The 18,542-nt window shown below is 39.4% G+C and overlaps 1 protein-coding gene across 5 annotated transcripts in view; it reads left to right on the top strand.

Moving 5' to 3' along the window:
- LOC141777494 (myosin IXb) overlaps positions 1-16,587 on the top strand; it is a 40,124-nt gene extending 23,537 nt beyond the window's left edge. For 2 of the 5 annotated variants that reach the window (XM_074651788.1, XM_074651790.1), the window contains exons 16-41: positions 64-103; positions 233-355; positions 1,113-1,193; positions 1,302-1,412; positions 1,644-1,766; positions 2,113-2,262; positions 2,490-2,623; positions 3,561-3,890; positions 4,106-4,187; positions 4,435-4,632; positions 6,081-6,190; positions 6,315-6,394; positions 6,788-6,972; positions 8,159-8,266; positions 8,422-8,595; positions 8,688-8,729; positions 8,825-8,936; positions 9,047-9,120; positions 10,265-10,457; positions 11,234-11,362; positions 11,506-11,611; positions 12,239-12,370; positions 12,757-12,880; positions 13,433-13,536; positions 13,626-13,741; positions 15,459-16,587. In XM_074651788.1, coding sequence (XP_074507889.1) covers positions 64-103; positions 233-355; positions 1,113-1,193; positions 1,302-1,412; positions 1,644-1,766; positions 2,113-2,262; positions 2,490-2,623; positions 3,561-3,890; positions 4,106-4,187; positions 4,435-4,632; positions 6,081-6,190; positions 6,315-6,394; positions 6,788-6,972; positions 8,159-8,266; positions 8,422-8,595; positions 8,688-8,729; positions 8,825-8,936; positions 9,047-9,120; positions 10,265-10,457; positions 11,234-11,362; positions 11,506-11,611; positions 12,239-12,370; positions 12,757-12,880; positions 13,433-13,536; positions 13,626-13,741; positions 15,459-15,748 — 3,451 coding nt within the window. In that variant the 3' untranslated portion in view covers positions 15,749-16,587. Of the gene's footprint in view, positions 1-63; positions 104-232; positions 356-1,112; positions 1,194-1,301; positions 1,413-1,643; positions 1,767-2,112; positions 2,263-2,489; positions 2,624-3,560; positions 3,891-4,105; positions 4,188-4,434; positions 4,633-6,080; positions 6,191-6,314; positions 6,395-6,787; positions 6,973-8,158; positions 8,267-8,421; positions 8,596-8,687; positions 8,730-8,824; positions 8,937-9,046; positions 9,121-10,264; positions 10,458-11,233; positions 11,363-11,505; positions 11,612-12,238; positions 12,371-12,756; positions 12,881-13,432; positions 13,537-13,625; positions 13,754-15,458 lie in introns of all 5 variants that reach the window. The other 3 variants (XM_074651792.1, XM_074651791.1, XM_074651793.1) reach the window with 3 other exon arrangements.
- Positions 16,588-18,542: the final 1,955 nt, after the last annotated feature.

Genomic DNA, 18,542 nt, shown 5'->3' with positions numbered 1-18,542 from the left:
TCACTTTCTATCTCCAGAGCTGTTTGTTGAATGGAGCCTCCTTTTGTCTGTATTTTTCTGCAGGAAAAGTCGAAGCGGTCGACAGAAGCAGCTCATTCCAAAGGTAAAGTGTTAATGATGGGTGCAGTATTGATGAAGCTCAGAGTTTTTCAAGTCATTTCAAAAGCAGCACTTATACACAGATGTTTGTACATCTTAAAGCTCACAGACTTTATTTTGTCTTATTAAACAGAATCTCATGGATGTGCACTCGCTCCGACATATTGTTGGTGTCGCCGCGCATGACCGAACCAGCAAATTAATCTTCCACCCTCATCGTACGACAAAGCCCCCGACAGTTGGCGCTCAGTTTCAGGTTTGTTCTCTCTGCATCTTTGCTGACTATTATTGCTCTGTTTCATAAACTTAAATCATCAATAGGGCTGTCAAACGATTAAAATATGTAATCGCATGATTGTCCATAGTTTATCGCAATTAATTGCAGTTTTTAACTGTTCAAAATGTAGGTTGAAGGGAGATTTGTCAAATATTTATTACACTTATCAACATGGGAGTGGGCAAATATGCTGCTTTATGCAAATGTATGTATATATTTATTATTGGAAATCAATTAAAAACACAAAACAATGACAAATATTGTCCAGAAACCCTCACAGGTACTGCATTTAGCATAAAAAAATATGCTCAAATCATAACATGGCAAACTCAAGCCCAACAGGCAACAACAGCTGTCAGTGTGTCAGTGTGCTGACTTGACTATGACTTGCCTCAAACTGCATGTGATTATCATAACGTGGGCATGTCTGTAAAGGGGAGACTCGTGGGTACTCATAGAACCCATTTTCATTCACATATCTTGAGGTACAAACTGTATGTACTGTAATTTTGGAACAATATTGCAAAACATCAGTGCATGTTTGTCTCTAACTTGTTAACTGCCGGTGTAGGTGTCCATCATAGGTGAGCATAGCCGCTGACTCATGTATTGAACTACAAGAGTAGAGAGAATGAAATAGGAATATCTTTTTTTTTAAAAACTCCAAACTATTCCTTTTATTTTAGGAACAAATGCAAATAATAAAACCATCACTCACTGCACTTCTGTCTCACAGGCCTCAATTCGAAAGCTGATGGAGACGATTGAAAAAGCCGAGCCATTCTTTATTTTCTGTGTTCGCTCCAACGCTGAAAAGGTAACGTCGTGTGTGAATCTGTAACGCCATCCTGATTGTAAATGTAGTCCTACACGTTGGGCCGAATAACACAGTTCATCACTTGGGGAAAATGTTTTGTTTTTGCAGAAGCAGCTACACTTTGATGATGAACTTGTGCTCCAGCAAATCAAGTACACAGGCATCCTGCAGATGGTTGACATCCAGAAGTCTGGCTACAGCGCCAAATACACATTCAAGGTGGGCAATCACTTGAGAATGATGTATTATATATATATGTGTGTGTGTTTGTGTATGTGTATATAAATATCCTACTTTACTGTACATTCAAGGTATTTACAATGAAAAGGAAGTCTAACTCACTTCTGTACCTGTCAGAAGGTTCGCGCATGCAGAAAATTCCATTTAGATGGAAACCTGGCTAGTGAGAAGAAAGTTAATTTGCACTTCTGAAACTGTTTTTGATGACAGGAATTTGTCGAGAAGTTCAGAATGCTGCTTCCAAAAGGAGTTACTGCAACGCCAGAGCCCATAACTGAACTGTTTGAGGGGATGGAGCTGGATAAGAGCACCTATCAAATAGGAAAAACCGAGGTAAAGATTCTTGATCATATCAGTCATTTATTCAGATTTTAACTCACCATAGTCTGCTGTATCCCAATGGCCTGAGGATTAAAGTAACGTTGCCATGGTTAGAAACTTGCTTTACACTGAGGTCACCCATGACTACTGCATGTACCCATGTTTCTGTAATGTGTCTCTTCAAGTAAACCGTTATTGTCATGAATCAGAGAACCCTGTCACTTCCTAAAAAGACATCATGCTTTACATAAAATCATAAAAACACATAAAAGTCACATAAGGAGTAATGCATGTTTTTCAGGGTATAAAGGTTTCCAGTGGTTTCATCATTCATTGTGCCGCTCTTTCATCTACTCAGGTGTTCCTCAAGGAGAAGGAGAGGCAACTGCTCCAAGTCACTCACAACAAAGAAGTGATGAGTCACATCATCATCCTGCAGCGCTGGTTCCGTGTCTGTCTGATCAGATCGCACTTCCTGCAAAAGAGAGATGCCACTCTGCTTATACAGGTACCATTTATAGTATAAAATAGGAGACAATTGGAAATGTTCTCATGGAGACTACTAGACAATAAAAAGCATTCACCCCAACACAGGTTTCCATGGATGTTGTAGATCAGTCCCCATGGTTTGTCTTCTTAGTGTCCCAGCAAAAAAAAAAAATATTCCCAAAGTCTCAAGAACAAATAAAGACACAACAGACTAAAGTTGACAGAAGATTTCTGGTGTATTTTCAGAGGAGCTGGCGTCAGTTTTACGAGAAACAAAACCTGGCTGCTACAGTGATGCAGACAGCATGGAGGACTTCCCTGGATAAACATGAGACAGAGGATGACAAGAATACATCCAAGGCCCGGCCTGGACGGGACAGGTACACATACCTCTAAACCTACACTGCTTGCATTGCAGCTTCTCTTGTTGAAGAAGGACGCTTTCACAAGCCATAGTCCGATTGTCTAGTCCGAATCAGAGGGAAATTTTTTTCTCTATTTAGTCTGATTCAATTTCACAGTGCACAAATTAAAAAAGACCAAATTTAAAAATACATTTTTGCTGAGGAGCTTGTACGAAGGCGCGAATTTATATTTTTTGTCTCAAGAGCTGCCACTACGGAATCGTGGCCTGTGAAATATTGCTGTTGAATCCCCTCCCCTCCAGTTTATCTCGAAATACTTTCTAATCTTTTAGATGTAGAAAATATCTTGGAAAAGAGCTTGTCTTTAGACAGCCTGCTGATATATTGGCAAAGACAGATGAATGGGGCAGGATGCGTAGCCTTATATCATTGGGGTGGTATGATGATATGGTATTATTGGGCATCAATTTTGCTAATTTACAATTCTCATGAATGCACGCTCATTTACGCACAGGTGGCATTCATCATGTTTAAGTTATCTTAAGTTAGGAGCCTTCGCTGAATCTGATGTGGCACACTCGTACGAGCCCACAGTACGAAAAATAGTAAAAGAAAGTTAAGATAATAATACAAAACTGTTCTTGCATGAGGCCTATTGTTATAAGCCAATAAATGTTTTTTAATCAAACACATAAGGTTAACAAACATTTTTGATACAGATCCCTGAAATTTGGTTATAAAAGAATTGTGAACAAGAAGTGTACCGTGCAGGACATTTTACAGTTAAGAAATGGACTTGATACTATGATGGGTTCATACCAGGTTTTATCCTGAAGTTTTAACTAGACATTTCAGGTGGAATTAGAATCAAAACAGACAATAAAGCATTAGCCTTTATATTATGGATATGTTGTTGTGACGCCAGTCTGATTTAGTGGTTCTTGCATAACAGCTTGAAAAAAAAGGAGCTAATGAGGCAGCACAAAGTGGAGTTCAGCCCCAACAGGAGCCAGGAGAGGTCCCAGAGCAGGGAGAATCGAGAGGGCAGAGGATCCCCTCCCCCTCTCAACAGGCCCCTCTCCCTCCCACTGGACCCTAAAGTTGGCACCGATGACGGCTCCACCAGCCCCTCTAAGAGCAGCTCGCTGCAGCGCTACACAGATCTCGAGGGGATCAAAGAGAAGGCCGAGAGGTGGAGGGAGGGCCGACAGAGCGACGGCGAACCGACGGATGAATCGAGTCCAGAAGTACGACGACGAGAGGATCGGAAAGATGACTTTCAGTAAGCATCCTAAAGTTATACAAGTCTTTCTCTGTTGTAGCCCCAACAAGCTATTTTAATAATGTCATATCCTTCTTTATATTATATCATCGATTATCTCATTATATTATATATATTATTTCTCAAAATGTATGTCTGTTACCAATAATGGCAAAAGTGTTTTTTTAGTCCCACAATAGTCCACAGCTCGGTTTCTATTTCCTTCTGTAACACAGGCGCAAAATGAAGTCCAGGTCTGTTGATGAACTGTCCAAGATCAGCTCATCAGGCTCTGACAGCTCACCCACCACCAATGAGGTAATCTTTCTCCATATGTTATTATATCATCCAAAACACTTGGAACACTTAATCCATTTTCTTTTCGCTTCTCATACAGTTGTTGTTAGAGTCCTGTACAACAATACATGTTGGCATACTGTACTGTAAGTACTGTAGTTACTGTATGGGTTCTGTAATCTGACAAACACACAAATGGAGGCTCCTTACGCATGAATCAAAGAAGGCCTCCCAGTCTGTGCCTCATCACCTTTCCTGGCCCAATTAGGTCAGGGTGCATCTCCGCAAGCATCCCAAACGCAAGCGGCGCTTAGCCTACCCCCGCAGCAGTTTGATGATGACCCTTGGGGGCTCCAAGGAGAGCGAGTACTGGAGCTTTCCGCTGCCTCCCATCAGCCCCCAAATGACCGGCATGAGGAGCGCGGCCAGTAGCGTGGATGTCCGGTCCCTCAAATCCCAGGTCAAGGTACTGACCGAAGGGACGCCTTGACCGACCACGACTCTCCTCTGCATGCAGGCCTTGCATGTGTATGTCCCAAACGGACTGAAGGTTGCATTGCTCTGGGACTTTTCATAAAAAGAGCTTTTGCTTCTGAAAAACAAAAAAGGAAATCTCAAAGCCCATTTCGGATCTTTTTTGTCTCTTCACCCAAATGAGCCGTAGGTCAGCAGGTACAGTTCAGAGTCACCACAGAATACGGTGGATTGCTTTTATGTAATGAAGACAGGGATTGTGAATTTAATTATTTAATCTTTTTGCTTTATTTCCGTTCATTTTGATTATGTTCACATTACAAAAATACTAAATACCATACGACAAATTCAATATGAATCTGATTAAGGCAATTAAATGTAAGACTATTCGATTTTTGCACATTCTTTTGATTTATTAAGTCATGGACACACCTTAATCATATTTATCTTTTTAACTGTACGTGGCAACCTGTATTGAACTTAAAGCACCAGTGTGTATGATTTTAGTTGCATCTAGCGGTGAGGTTGCAGATTGCAACCAACTAAAAGTTCACCTGTTTGGCAAGCGTGTTCTAAGGTGGCTGACGCAAAAACGCAAAAGGTTCTCTTTAGAGCCAGAGTGTGGTTTGTCCGTTCTGGGCTACTGTAGAAACATGGTGGTGTAACATGGCCAACTCCGTGCTCCGTATGTAGATATAAACGGCTCATTCTAAGCTAACGAAAACACAAAGATTCTTAGTTTCAGGTGATTAAACACTAACGAAAACATACTATAATATTATATTCCATTTCTGCCATAGATCCCCCTAAATGTTACACACTGGACCTTTAAACTATATGGCATCATACACATGAACCAATCATTTTAAATTAACGCATAGTCAGGTTATGGCAAATCATTATTATCATTATTCTTCAAATCATTATACTTTAAATAATGTAAACTTTACTGGAATATCGTCATAGTCAACAATGAAAAAAATCATATAATTGGTGTTCAGAACCAATTGCATTTAATGATGAACATATAAACAAGTGAATAAGATTTAAAATCACTTGAATGTGTAAATAATTAATGTTTTAACACACTGACACAATGCTATTAATATATGAACTAACTACTCATACTAATTCAAGTTAAAAAAAATAAGGTCAACGCTCAGCTGGTGGCAGAGGGCCGTGCAGCTTTGCATGAGTTAAAAATGGTGGAGGACTACCACTATGGTGCTGATATTGTATCATGTTTACGTGGCCTGGTTTGGTGGTGGTGCAGCTGTGATGCAGCTGTGGTGCAGCTGTGGTGCAGCTGTGGTGCAGCTGTGGTGCAGCCGCTGCAGGGTGACACGGTGGGGAGAGGTGGTTTTACTATGAAAGTTGTCTTTTAGAGTTGTTTGTTCGCACATTTTATACTTTGACTGAGAACATGTTTTGATACTATAGATGATAGCAGCAGAACCTGACGGGTCGAGGTTCAGCCTTCCAGCCAGGGGCTCCAATGAGGACTCAGGACAGCAGGAATCTAACCAATCAGCACTCACAACTCCGGAGAGGTAAAACCCTCCACTCAGTTCAAAGGGAATCGTTCTATGCTTTGAGTTTTCAGGACCAAGCTTAACAGTACTTAATGTATTTGATGTAGCTGCATAGAGCTCATACAGACTGTCTTTTCTATAGGGTTTGGTTTCTCAGTAAATTCCTGAAAAAGCGGCCACCGAAATATTCCTCGGACAACGTCTCTCCGTCAGATAAAACAGGTAACCAAAAGTAGCAATCTTAATGTATTTATTTGTTCAATGCAGTTATTATAAAATGTACACATACACTTTAAATAGGCAGCAACAGAGACTGTCGCACAGTAGTATTAACAAAATGTGAATTACTTGAGGAAAAGGTCTAAAGTAAAGAGGAAACAATGACAGTGTCATAGTTTTCTTATGCTGTTGGTGGAGGTCACAGTTTACCATCATACATCACTGGTTAGCACACTTCTTCTCTTCACTGCCATCTGGAGGTTATTTGCTGATCAGCAACATGTGTAAAACAAGGTCTTCTTGTAGAAGTATCCTACACATCACCAGTAGATAGTGTTTCAACTTTTAATTGTCGTGTCAGACTAATAATGCCACACCTCCCTCGTCTGACTGCAGTCACCTTGCCCAGCTACACTCCACATCCCTACCACAAGCCAGACCAGCAGAGTGAGAGGGTCCAGCGAAACCCAACCATTAAAATCAGCCGGGCCACACGGGGATTGCAGGGCAACGCGTCTCTGGACCGTGAGATCACCGACCCCAAAGAGCTGCGAAACCTGGACGAATTCCTCGGCAATCAGGTGAGATGAACACCTGAGGAGGGGAATCTGAAGCACAGCACATAACCCCTAACTCAGGTTTTATTTACGGCACTTCCAAATCTTGACAAACATACATGGCTTTCACTTGTTTGTACTGTAGACGTGCATTTTTGTGCAGTGTTGTCACATACTGTAGCCGAGCTCTTTTACACAATCTTACACTTTTTTATCTATGTACATACATTTAGCACACACATCCAGCTGTCATGTATGGGGCGGTGTGAGTGGCTGAGGGGAGATGTGGCGGGTATTACAAACAACAGTGTTGTTAAAAGTGACATTATGATATCAAAGTGTAACTGGGAAAAACACCACTGGGAAATATTAAAATACATTCTCTACTGACTCCTAAAACTATGAGGAGCTGCAACCTTCGGTCATGCGGACAAATTATGTACAATATTCCTCGAACCCGCTCCGTCTTTGGTGAAAGTGCTTTTAAAGTTTTTACACCATCATCTTGGTGTGAGCTCCAGAGTCATTTTAAACTACATTATTTTATAAGCATGGAGGTTTTAAAAACAGGATTAAGGACTATTTGAATACTGAATGTACTCAAACAACTCTGTTAATTCATGGGTTGACGCAATTAACTGTTTAAAGTCTGTTACTTGTCTTTTTTGTGAAATTTCTTCTTTTGTTTTTTAACTTTTAGCTGTTTTGTTTTAAGTCTGTTATTTGTCGTTTATTGAAACTTTTTTGCTGTCCTCTCGGCCGGGACTCCCTCGGAAAACAGATTTAAAATCTCCATGGGAATATCATGGTAAAAGGTTAAATAGAATAAATAAATATAAATTTGTAATAGAAAGTAATTCCAGTAAAATACTTTATTTTTGATCAGTTATTGTATTATTTACAGGTCAATGTACACAGTTTTTGGTATTTATTTATATGAATATTTTATAATGCCTTATTTACATATAGAATTGTATCTAGTCAATTTTCATAGTGGAATAGTTCAATAAATTCTTATATTATTATTGCTCAATCTCCTATGGACTTTTAGAATTTAGTAGTAGAGATCTACCCCGGTAGCCGAAAGGTTAAGACACATACCACAAAACTGTCCTCTGTTGCCTGTCACACCCCTCTCACTCCAATAAAGACAAAAATGCTAAATATTCTGTGTTCAACATCTTTATAATTCCCTCATCTTTGTCTGCAGGTGAATGAGCTGCGAAGTAGAGTAAAAGAGCTGTCAGCAACAGAGAGCATCTTCATCAACGCCACCATGCAGTTCAGAAATACCATCAAAGGAATGTACTCGCTCCAGGTCAGTTCATCTTCTTCTAGGACATTTTTTTTTTTTATAGTTGTTGACTTGTTCTTTTACAGTGTTAAAATGTAGATTAATTAATTAACTCATTTATTTTACCATTGAAGTCACTTATTGTAAGTCTGCTACTCAATGTCTCCTGTGACCAACAGAAGCCCCAAATCGGCTACAAAGATCTGATGAAGGGCTACCGCAACAAAGTGAACACACTAGCGGGAACCAAGAGGAAGAAGTCAGAAGTCTCGCTGGTGGTCAACTTGTTTCAGTCTGTACTGGACGGCTTTATTAGGGGCGAGATAAAACGAATGGAGTCTGAACCATCCAAGGTAAATGAGTTAGTCAATCATCAGTCTCTAAACTACTTGGTGAGTATAACTATCCCTTGACTCACTCGTATATCTCTTCTGGCGTCTCTCAGGCCACCAAGACGACGAAGAAGAGGAGGAAAAAGGACAAATGTGTAAGTTGAATATCTTTAACTGCAATAAGAAGTTTCTGCATTATACATTAAAGTAAATCAACCCAGTGCAATATCTGTATGTCCTCTCTCTACAGCCTAATAGTCCTCTGGATCACCTGTTCAGCACGTACCAGGTGAACATCATGCAGTCATGTGACTTGTGTGGCTCCTACATCTGGGGAATGGAGAAAGCCTACATGTGCAGTGGTGAGTTCAAAGAGCTGCAACACCACAAAATGTAACAGCATCAAAAAGACAAATACAAGAGGAATGCAATTAAATTCAATTTATTTTTTTTCTTCTGTTTTTCATTTTAGCTTGCAAGTTAATATGTCACAAGAAATGTCTGAACAAAATCATCACAGACTGCTCGACACGATGTGCCAGACAGGTAGGAACTGACATTTTTAAATACCAACTCTTGAGCTCTTGAGCTCATCACCTTTATTTACCTTTATATACTTTACACACTGTTTCACAAACTGTTACACCTCTGTTTATATACACCGATCAGCCATAACATTAGGTCAGCATGGGCACCCTGACTGGTCTGCAGCTATGCAGCCCCATATGCATAAACTGCGATGCACTGTGTGTTCTGACACCTTTCTATCGGATCAAGCATTAACTTTTTCAGCAATTTGAGCTACAGTAGCTCTTCTATTGGATCGGACAACACGGGCCAGCCTTCGCTCCCCTCGTGCATCAATGAGCCTCGGGTCTGACCCTGTCGCCGGTTCACCGGTTTTCCTTCCTTGGACCACTTTTGGTAGGTCCTGACCACTGCAGACCGGGAACATCCCACAAGAGCTGCAGTTCTGGAGATGCTCTGACCCAGTCGTCTAGCCATCACAATTTGGCCCTTGTCAAAGTCGCTCACATCCTTACGTTTGCCCCTTTTTTCTGCTGCCAACACAAAGTTTAAAGTTCAAAATTTTCACTTGCTGTCTAATATATCCCACCAACTGCCAGGTGCCATTTTTAGGAGATAATCAATGTTATTCACTTCACCTGTCAGTGGTCTGAATGTTATGGCTGATCGGTGTGTGTATATATATATATATATATATATATATTTACTACTTCTCTATACATACTACATTCCTGTTTACACCTCTGTGTTCATATATTACTTCTCATCATGCATATAAATCCCGTTTACATTCAGTTTCCCCATCTGAAATACTGTCGTCAACAAAATTGACATTTACTTTACTATTTTATATTTACTTATGTTTATATTTAAGCCCTAGATTTTAATTGCACCAATTTATACCTTAGATTATCATTATGCTTTTACATTTACTTGTGTGATTTCCCTTTTTATATATATACATATTTTATGACCATTGTTGAAGGAACCTGAGACCAAAGATTTTCATTGCTAATGGCTGCTTTGCTAGAATTGACATATGACAAATAAAGAACCTTGAACCTTAAAATACTATAGTATGATTGAGAACATACACATCAATTTCTCAAGACTCCCTGTCCATATATCTCTGTAATCCCCCTCTCGTCTTTGCTTGTGACAGGATGACAGTATACCGGGCTCCCTTCACTTCGGGGTGCAGGTGTGCATCCTCACCAGTAAAGCCAACCCTGTGCCCAAAGTGGTGGAGTTGTTGCTGATGCACGTGGAGCTAAACGGCCTTTACACGGAGGGTATTTACCGCAAGTCGGGCTCAGCCTGCCGAGCGAGGGAGCTCCACCAGATTCTGGAGACCGGTAAGAACTTCTTTGCACATCAGCGGAAATATCTTTCAACAACAGATCCAGTCAGCTACAGTCTACTTGATAGTTTAGAGCTCCACATAACATGATGTTTCTAGTGTTATTAATTGGCATTATTAGTGTGGAGCAAGGACAGCCACAGTCAATGGAAAAAAAGTTCCTGTGGACTTAAGGGCTGCAACTAATGATTATTTTCATTGGTGATTAAACTGTTGATTATTTTCTTGATTAATCGATTAGTTGTTTGGTCTATAAAATGTCAGAAAATGGTGAAAAATGTCAATCAGTGTTTCCCAAAGCCCAAGATGACGTCCTCAAAGGTCATGTTTCATCCACATTTCAAATATATTCAATTAACTGTCATGTAGGAGTAAAGAAACCACAAAATATTCACATTTAAGAAGCTGGAATCAGAGAATATTTCCTTTTTTTTTTCTTAAAAAAATACTCCAATCGATTATCAAAATTGTTGTTCTTAGTCTAATCTCTTCTGTTAATTTGTATGTTTACGTATTTGTGTTTTAATAGTTCAGGTTAAAATTAAGAAAATATATAACTTAAAACTTAGAACCTATGATAACTTGTATGCTGTTTTAAAAACAATTTTAAGGAACTCTAAACTCTATACTTTTATCATTATTATGATAAAATTCCCTTATCACATCCTTAGTCCCCTGACCGCGATGAATGAAAAGTAATTTCATGTACTAATAAAATAATTGTACATTTTTTGGTGTGTTTCATCCGTGTGTTCTGTCTCGTGGCATCAGATCCTGAGGGACCATGTTTGGACAACTACCCCATCCACACCATCACAGGTCTGCTTAAACGGTGGCTCAGAGAGCTGCCGGACCCCCTCATGACCTTTTCCCTCTACAGCGACTTTCTGCAAGCCGTGGGTGAGTAAATATTGATAGTATATAAAACAGAATTGTTGTAGATCAATGTACTTGTGAGCTCTTTGTCATAAATGATAGAAATTCCTGATATAGATGTTTACTCTGACAGAAGTTTATTGATCTCCATGCTTGTTTGCCCCCAGAGCTGCCAGAGAAAGCTGAGAGAATAAGGGCCGTTTACCAAAAGTGTGATGAACTTCCTCCTGCTAATTTCAACACGTTAGAGCGGCTCATCTTTCACCTGGTCAGGTAGGATGATCTATAGTATTCCCTTCTACTGTGTCTACTCTTTAAAGGGGTGATGTGTAATGCCTAGCCACCTGCTCCAAAGAAATAGGAGGCATCATTTCACCTCTACTGGGTCCATACAATTATAGTCATCAGCTAACTAACAGCAGGGCAAGAATACACAATATTCACAATATTCACAATATTGTTTATTGGACTGAATCCAAAGTGGCAGAAATGAGACAACGACCCCACCTTCATCTCGTTCTTCATTTAATCCAATAAACAAACTATCAAAAACCCAAATGGACCATGGATGCATTATTGACAAGCCCTCGGAGCAGCTCTACTTCTTAGTCCTCTCATGAGGGCAGACTGGACGCTACAGTGACTCGGTATCATCTCTCGGGGAACAAGTGGTATTACAAGACAGTATGGGCTGGACCTTGCTGGTTGGTAAAATCCTGGCCATATCTTACACATTGCTCCTTTAACTGTAATGTTTATGCCTTATGTGTTGCCAAAACAAAATGATTTCCACTAAAATGCGGGTTGCAAAGAATCCTCCACTGTGATTATTTGATTCTGTTGTTTACTTGTGTGTGTGATAAAAGTCCTGCGAGATCCTTGATCTGAGTGTCTTTTTAGGGTTGCAAAAGAGGAAGAGCACAATAAGATGACACCAAGCTCTCTAGCTATTGTGTTTGCTCCCTGCATCCTGCGTACACCGGATGTTGATGACCCCTTCCTTGGTATGAAAGATGTGGGCAAGACTACAACGTGAGTCAAAACTCTTCAAGAAGTTTTATTATTATTTTATTTTGTTTTATTTAAGTATTTTTCTTGGCTATTGAAAAAGATAAGATGAAACTTTATTTATCCCGAGGGGAATTGCTGTGTAGCAGTTGCAATATTAAGTGGTAAGAGTGCAAATATAAATAGTATATGAACAATACGGTGCAAATCCAATTATATATACAATATAGACAATGTCAAACTCAGGTTAACAGTGTGGGTCATAAGATATAAACAGGTTATCGGTCGGGATCAGTCTAGGTGGGGATGCCTGGCTTCAAAATGCTGTATTTGCTCTTGTTAGATGAATTGTCTGTATTTCTAGAGATTGGCATCGTATTTATGGCGGTGTATTCATCTTTGACCTGCAGGTGCGTGGAGATCCTGATCTCTGAGCAGTTCAGACGCTACAATGAGAAGATGCAGAATATCCAGGAGCTGGAATACGCAGAGGCCCTGGCTGTCAATCAGCTCAAACTGAGGAGACAAAACACGGTGAGAGAAAACTACAAGGCCAAAGGAAGATATGATCATAACATCTCACTCCCTTTTTATAGCATCAGATAACTCATTAAAACCAAACGTACCAGAAAAATTAACACTTGAACATACATCAGCCCGATAAGAACTATCTAAAATGACAGAAACCATCTTTGGGAAAAATATATTCTACGTGTACTTTGACTTTTTAGTTTGTCCCATGTCCCATCCGCTAACATGGCAGAGGTGGGATTTATGAGCTATACTGCAGACAGCCACCAGGGGGCGATCAAGATCTTTTGACTTCACTTTTGGGGAACTGTCATGTCGTCTATCTTTATTTACAGCCTGTGGTTCAAACAAAGAAAAACTCCCTTTGTTGCATCTAGAGTAAATGACTTGATAGCTAAACTTCTGCAACATTCTGAAGAGTAGATTACAGTAGCTGAACATTTTTGGAACAAAATGTATCTGATTTGAAGCCAGTGTCTTTATTCATTTTATCAGATTTATCATGATTTATCAGCTGACATCCAACCTACTCCAACTACTCTGATCTCTGTGCAGGTGATTGTTGAAAAGCCTTCACAGCTGGACGTTCCACAGCAACAACCTCCGGATGAAATGGAGAGGACCCTCATTGATAGGATCCAGTCCATCAAGCAAGAAAAGTAGGCTGAGATTTTTTTCATTGGACTTAAATGCAATGTGTGCAATGCATATAAATTTGAATGATAATATCTTGTTTTGTTATTTTCAGGGTGGACTTGGCCTGCAGGTTACCTGACCTGGAGCAGGAGAACTCCGACAATGACAACCTGGACTCATCGTCATCGATGAGCTCAGAGAGTCTAGAGGACAGCCTGGACTCGGAAGGTCAGTAGGGAGGTACGTTATTTTCACCTTCCTCTGGGTTAAAGGAGATAACAAGTGATTAGTTTGTGTCCCCCCATGATGGTGCAGGGTATATTAGATAATGTCCTCCTGATAGTGTTCTGTCTGTCTGTAGAGGGTTCAGTATGCTTGAAAGATTGTATTAGATCAAGTTATCCTGGCAGCAACTGTTTTATCTTTTGTCGCAACAATTGTGGGATTAACAGTAGAAATATGAGGTTCACGTTACAAAGTAATCCACCAATTCTAAAACAGAGAAATTTTAGGCTAAAAATGGATGCGTTGATTGCGTTTTAGTCTGGACGGGGCGGAAACGGAGACTTTTGAAAACGATGACGCAGTCATTCACGTTCACTTCCTAATCGGGTTTTATAAGTCACAACGTGGGCTTCCCTGAATCGTCACACCCCTATCACGTGATCCTTTTCCAGAAGAAAACAATACTGAGCCTGCTCTATGGGCCCAATGGATGCGGAAGATCGCCAAATGATCCGGATACTTTATCGCTCGGCAGTCGAGCCATTTTGGCTTCATGCGCCACTGAACAACTCTCATAGGAATGAACGGGAGCCTCCAACGCTGTATCCAGTTCTCTGCATACATCCATGGTTTTCAGGCGTGTTAGTATGAACGGAAATTATTTCTGAAATGGTGCTAAAACGCTCGTGTGCACGGAGATCGTTTTTGTTTTAAAAAGCCGTTTTAAAATGGAAACGGATTAGTGTGGATGTAGCCTACGTTGGCACCCCCACTGTACCACCAGACTGGCCTCATTCAACTTCATGAGAGGGCTTTGTTTTTTCACACGGGGCTAAAGTCGGTCTGAACGTGGCGGACAAAAAAACATTCAAACCTGCCTTACTATCGCACCACTGGAGCACTTGGCCAAAAAAAGTGGGCGTCATTTTCAGATTGTCTGTCGAACACAGCCCCTTCGATGCATACAAAATAGTTTAGAGCATACTGACACCTTTAGACCAATCTCTGAACCCATCGGCTATTGGTCTGTCGACGGATAATCCTCTGGGGGAAAGGGGCTATATTTCTGGGGTTCCGGTGTAGCCAGCGGATATCCGGGCCAAGACTTGGTTTTCCGTGCGCTGCTCATTGTTTCCAGTTCGATTAGCAACTTGAGATGCGAGACTGGAGTTGGAGTTGCGAGACGACGTGTACGACCAGATTGTTTCACAAGTAGCCAGTTTACAAGCTTATTTTAAACTATTAAAAAGCGAAATCATCGTCAGGCGATAGCCAGTGGATTCCCAGATTTTGGCCAATTCGTTCCGCTTCTTTTTCTCTCCATACGGACTGTTCACCTGCATTCAACCAAAGCCTGCTCAAACGCAATTGTTCAACACTACTCGCACTACAAGCATAAACCAGAACATATGAATGCAGAATCTGTTTATAGAGATTATCTTTAGACTATCCAACAAGCACTTTGTTAGAAGCATACTGATGACCTGTGAAAGTAGTCACAACAGAGTAGATGATCTGATTAGATGTTAAGCATTGAAACTACTTCAACTCCATATCCTCTTTAACCCTACGGACCGTGTGCCTTCATTAGAATAACTGGTTCTATTTATATCAAATGTTTATTGTTTCCATTTATAATCTATAATATCAAACCAACACAGGAACTTGGGGTTGACAGCGTGTGTGTACAAGCTCATACCTAACATGTTGATGTTTCCAGTACCAGGAAAGGTGACCATGCGGTTGAAAACCCAGAAACCCGACTGCCCACCTAAACCTCCTGACCTGGCGCAGAGAATCAGAAGTCTGATGGCTCTGACAGACGATGCACAGAGTGAGTTCGCACCAGGACAAAAGAGAGATGTTACCCAATCCATGTGCTTCCTGCCCATCCAAGAAGGCCCCTCCCCAACCGACAAGCCCCAGCTCACCAGCAAGCCTTTCAATGGGAGCTATGACGACCTGGACATCCCGTACATCGATGAAGATGAACCTCTCCCCTGCACATAACACCACAAGTTCTAATAATTGGAGGAAGTGTTAATAGAAGCACTTTGTTTTATAGACTTTTCCATTTGTCAATGCTGCTATGGAAACAAAGTGCGTAGAGAATTTATATGTATTTAATGTGAGATCGTTAGGGCTCTCCCTTCAGGGTTTTATAACAGATCTGGAGGAGAACCATCAGAAAGGACTGCTCAGCCTCTTTATAAACAATACACTATATGGGATTTTAAACATATTTCAGAATTGTACAGTTCACATTTTATTAGGTACTTCTGTGAAGCTGTGTGACCAGCTGTGTCTCATCTGGAGAGAAAAGTATGAGGAGCAACTCAGGATACAAGTGCCTCCTTTACTAATGGACATTATTCTGAATTTGACCACTGTGGTATTGATGGGACTTTATGGTGTTTGTGGGGAAAAAATGTCTTGTAAGTGTACCAGAAATGTTCATATGAGAGCCAGAGTGCTTCTCCGTTGTACAGAGTGACATTGTTGCGTTTTGGCCTCTCATTGAGTGCATCTGAAACAGTTTCAGTTCGGTTTTTCTGCCTTTCGCTTCCCTGTGGTATCTACTGCTGTGGCTGACCACTGATTCAATACACCTGTTAGAGGGTTTGGTCATATTGTTGCCTGACTGAAAATACTTCCCTCTGTCACTTCTCTCGGTATTGCAAGGCTCTGCAGTTTCACCAAGTAAACGTTTTGTCCATACATATAGTTTTTTTTTTTAATATGCATGCCTGTACATTTTATAAGGGGTAGGAATGATGCATATGGGGGTGAACCTCCTCAGAGATTGTCTTTTGTCACCAACTGAAATAAACTGACCATTTTCAAATGTCTCCTGCTGTAATACAAAGGTCTATAACCAATACTGCAGCTTTGATAGTATATTGCATATTCTGTTCAAATATTAGGTAAAAATACTGACAAACTGCACAACATAAAAAAATACTTGAAATATTGTTTGAGTTGAGGTCCATCAATCAGAAACTATACAAAAGAGATTTTATATTAGTATTTTGAAATGCTATATTACATTAGTTCCATGATGTGCTACTACATTTAATTCTATACCAGACAGACTACACTAGATTTTTTTTGACAAGTGATTTAATATCAAAACTATTTTTATTAAGTTTCATCATATCACATCTGGAACCACCAACCATTTATATTGTGTAATATGTGAGGAAACTGAAATTGTACTTCAAGTGGAAATTAAGGAACTGCTCTTTTGATTTTCTATTTAATGTAACTGACATGTTAATCACAAATAGCTGGTCAGAAACCCCTTCTTCTCTTGGTGAAAATACTATTTCTAGATCTGAAAATTTTTAAATAAGGCTCTCATGCTTTATGCTAATACATCCCTAATCTGATCTTCATTCAGAAGTCCAAACTTTCATTTTTTTATTATGACTCATTATAAATTTCCCGCAGTTGCACAAACCCTGTGGCAGATCTCCAGCACAAAAGGTTTCACTTTGAGTCATTTCCCATCACTTTCTTTTCCCAGAAATCTAAAACTCAGTGAGCACCCCTCTTTTCCATTGTGAAATGTGTTGTATGGCCTCCAATTTTCATGTTTATTCTCTAAAATTATGGATATTGTGCCACTGACATGCTCTTTTACATGTAATAATTTCAGGTTAACATATTTTCAGTTAATTTGATGACCTTAGGGCATAGCCTAATGTGTGTAAATTGAAAGATAGCCGACCTAATTTTGAGATATTTGGAATCCATTATAACAGTAACAGCATAAACAAACAGCCAAGAAAATTAATTTTATCCTGTCTTCATTCAATTCAAATTGATTTCTAACTCTCAAATTTTAGTAGCTTTTTTTATTTTAACTGATGTTTGCAATACATCCTCATACATGTTTTCCTCTATTAAGATATTTATCATTTGTTATTGTGTTCCTGCATTGTATATTATTGTATGTGTAAACATAAACATCTGTCAGTTTTTCAGTACAATATAGACAGGGGACAACTTAATAAAATGTTTTCAACCTAACAAAATACACAAAAGAAACATGCAACGAGGCGAAAGAGTGACTGGCAAGGCTAAAAAAGTATTAAACATAAAAATAAAATAACAGAATACAATGAATAGAAAATACTTTGTCTGCTTTTCATGTACAAAAGGCAGAAATTTGCAAAAACTGTTACTAAAAGAGTACATTAAAACAACATATCACATCCACACAGATCACATTAAAACACATTCACATAAAAACACAATAAAAGCTACATAAAATAAAATAAATAATAACATAAAAAGCAGCACACATACAAAAACATCCCATTTACATATCATATAGTGGGCACTCCCAAAGTAGCAGGTACAAGAAAAAAAGGTAATTCCTCATTTTTTATCTTTTATGTTGTCAAAAATGTTTTTACTTAAAGACAAATCTGCAATATAATCTGGACTTAAATTGATAATAACTGTGGACAAATGTTTGAATCGGGGACAGTGGGCGTGAATCAGATCCACATACACAATTATTGACTTCATTCATCATTTAATTTCATCATACTTTCTTCTATATAAGTGCAGTGCCTCAATTTTATTTATGCTTTATCTTTTTTTTAAATGTATTTATTATTTTTCTTTCTCTTTTTTGGACCAGTCTTATAACGTTATTGTATCATTGCATTGTGGTTTGTATGTTTGTTTGTGTTTGTGTTTAAAATAAAAAGTAAAAAAAAAAAAAAAAGACAAATCTAAAAATGAGTGTCAGAAAAGAGAGATTGAATGACTTTCAAAGTGCCATTTGCCGTAT

Source organism: Sebastes fasciatus, chromosome 11, assembly GCF_043250625.1.
Source record: "Sebastes fasciatus isolate fSebFas1 chromosome 11, fSebFas1.pri, whole genome shotgun sequence".
NCBI lineage: Eukaryota > Metazoa > Chordata > Actinopteri > Perciformes > Sebastidae > Sebastes > Sebastes fasciatus.
The sequence above is the reverse complement of the archived record's forward strand: the minus strand, read 5'-3'. Positions and strand labels throughout refer to the sequence as shown.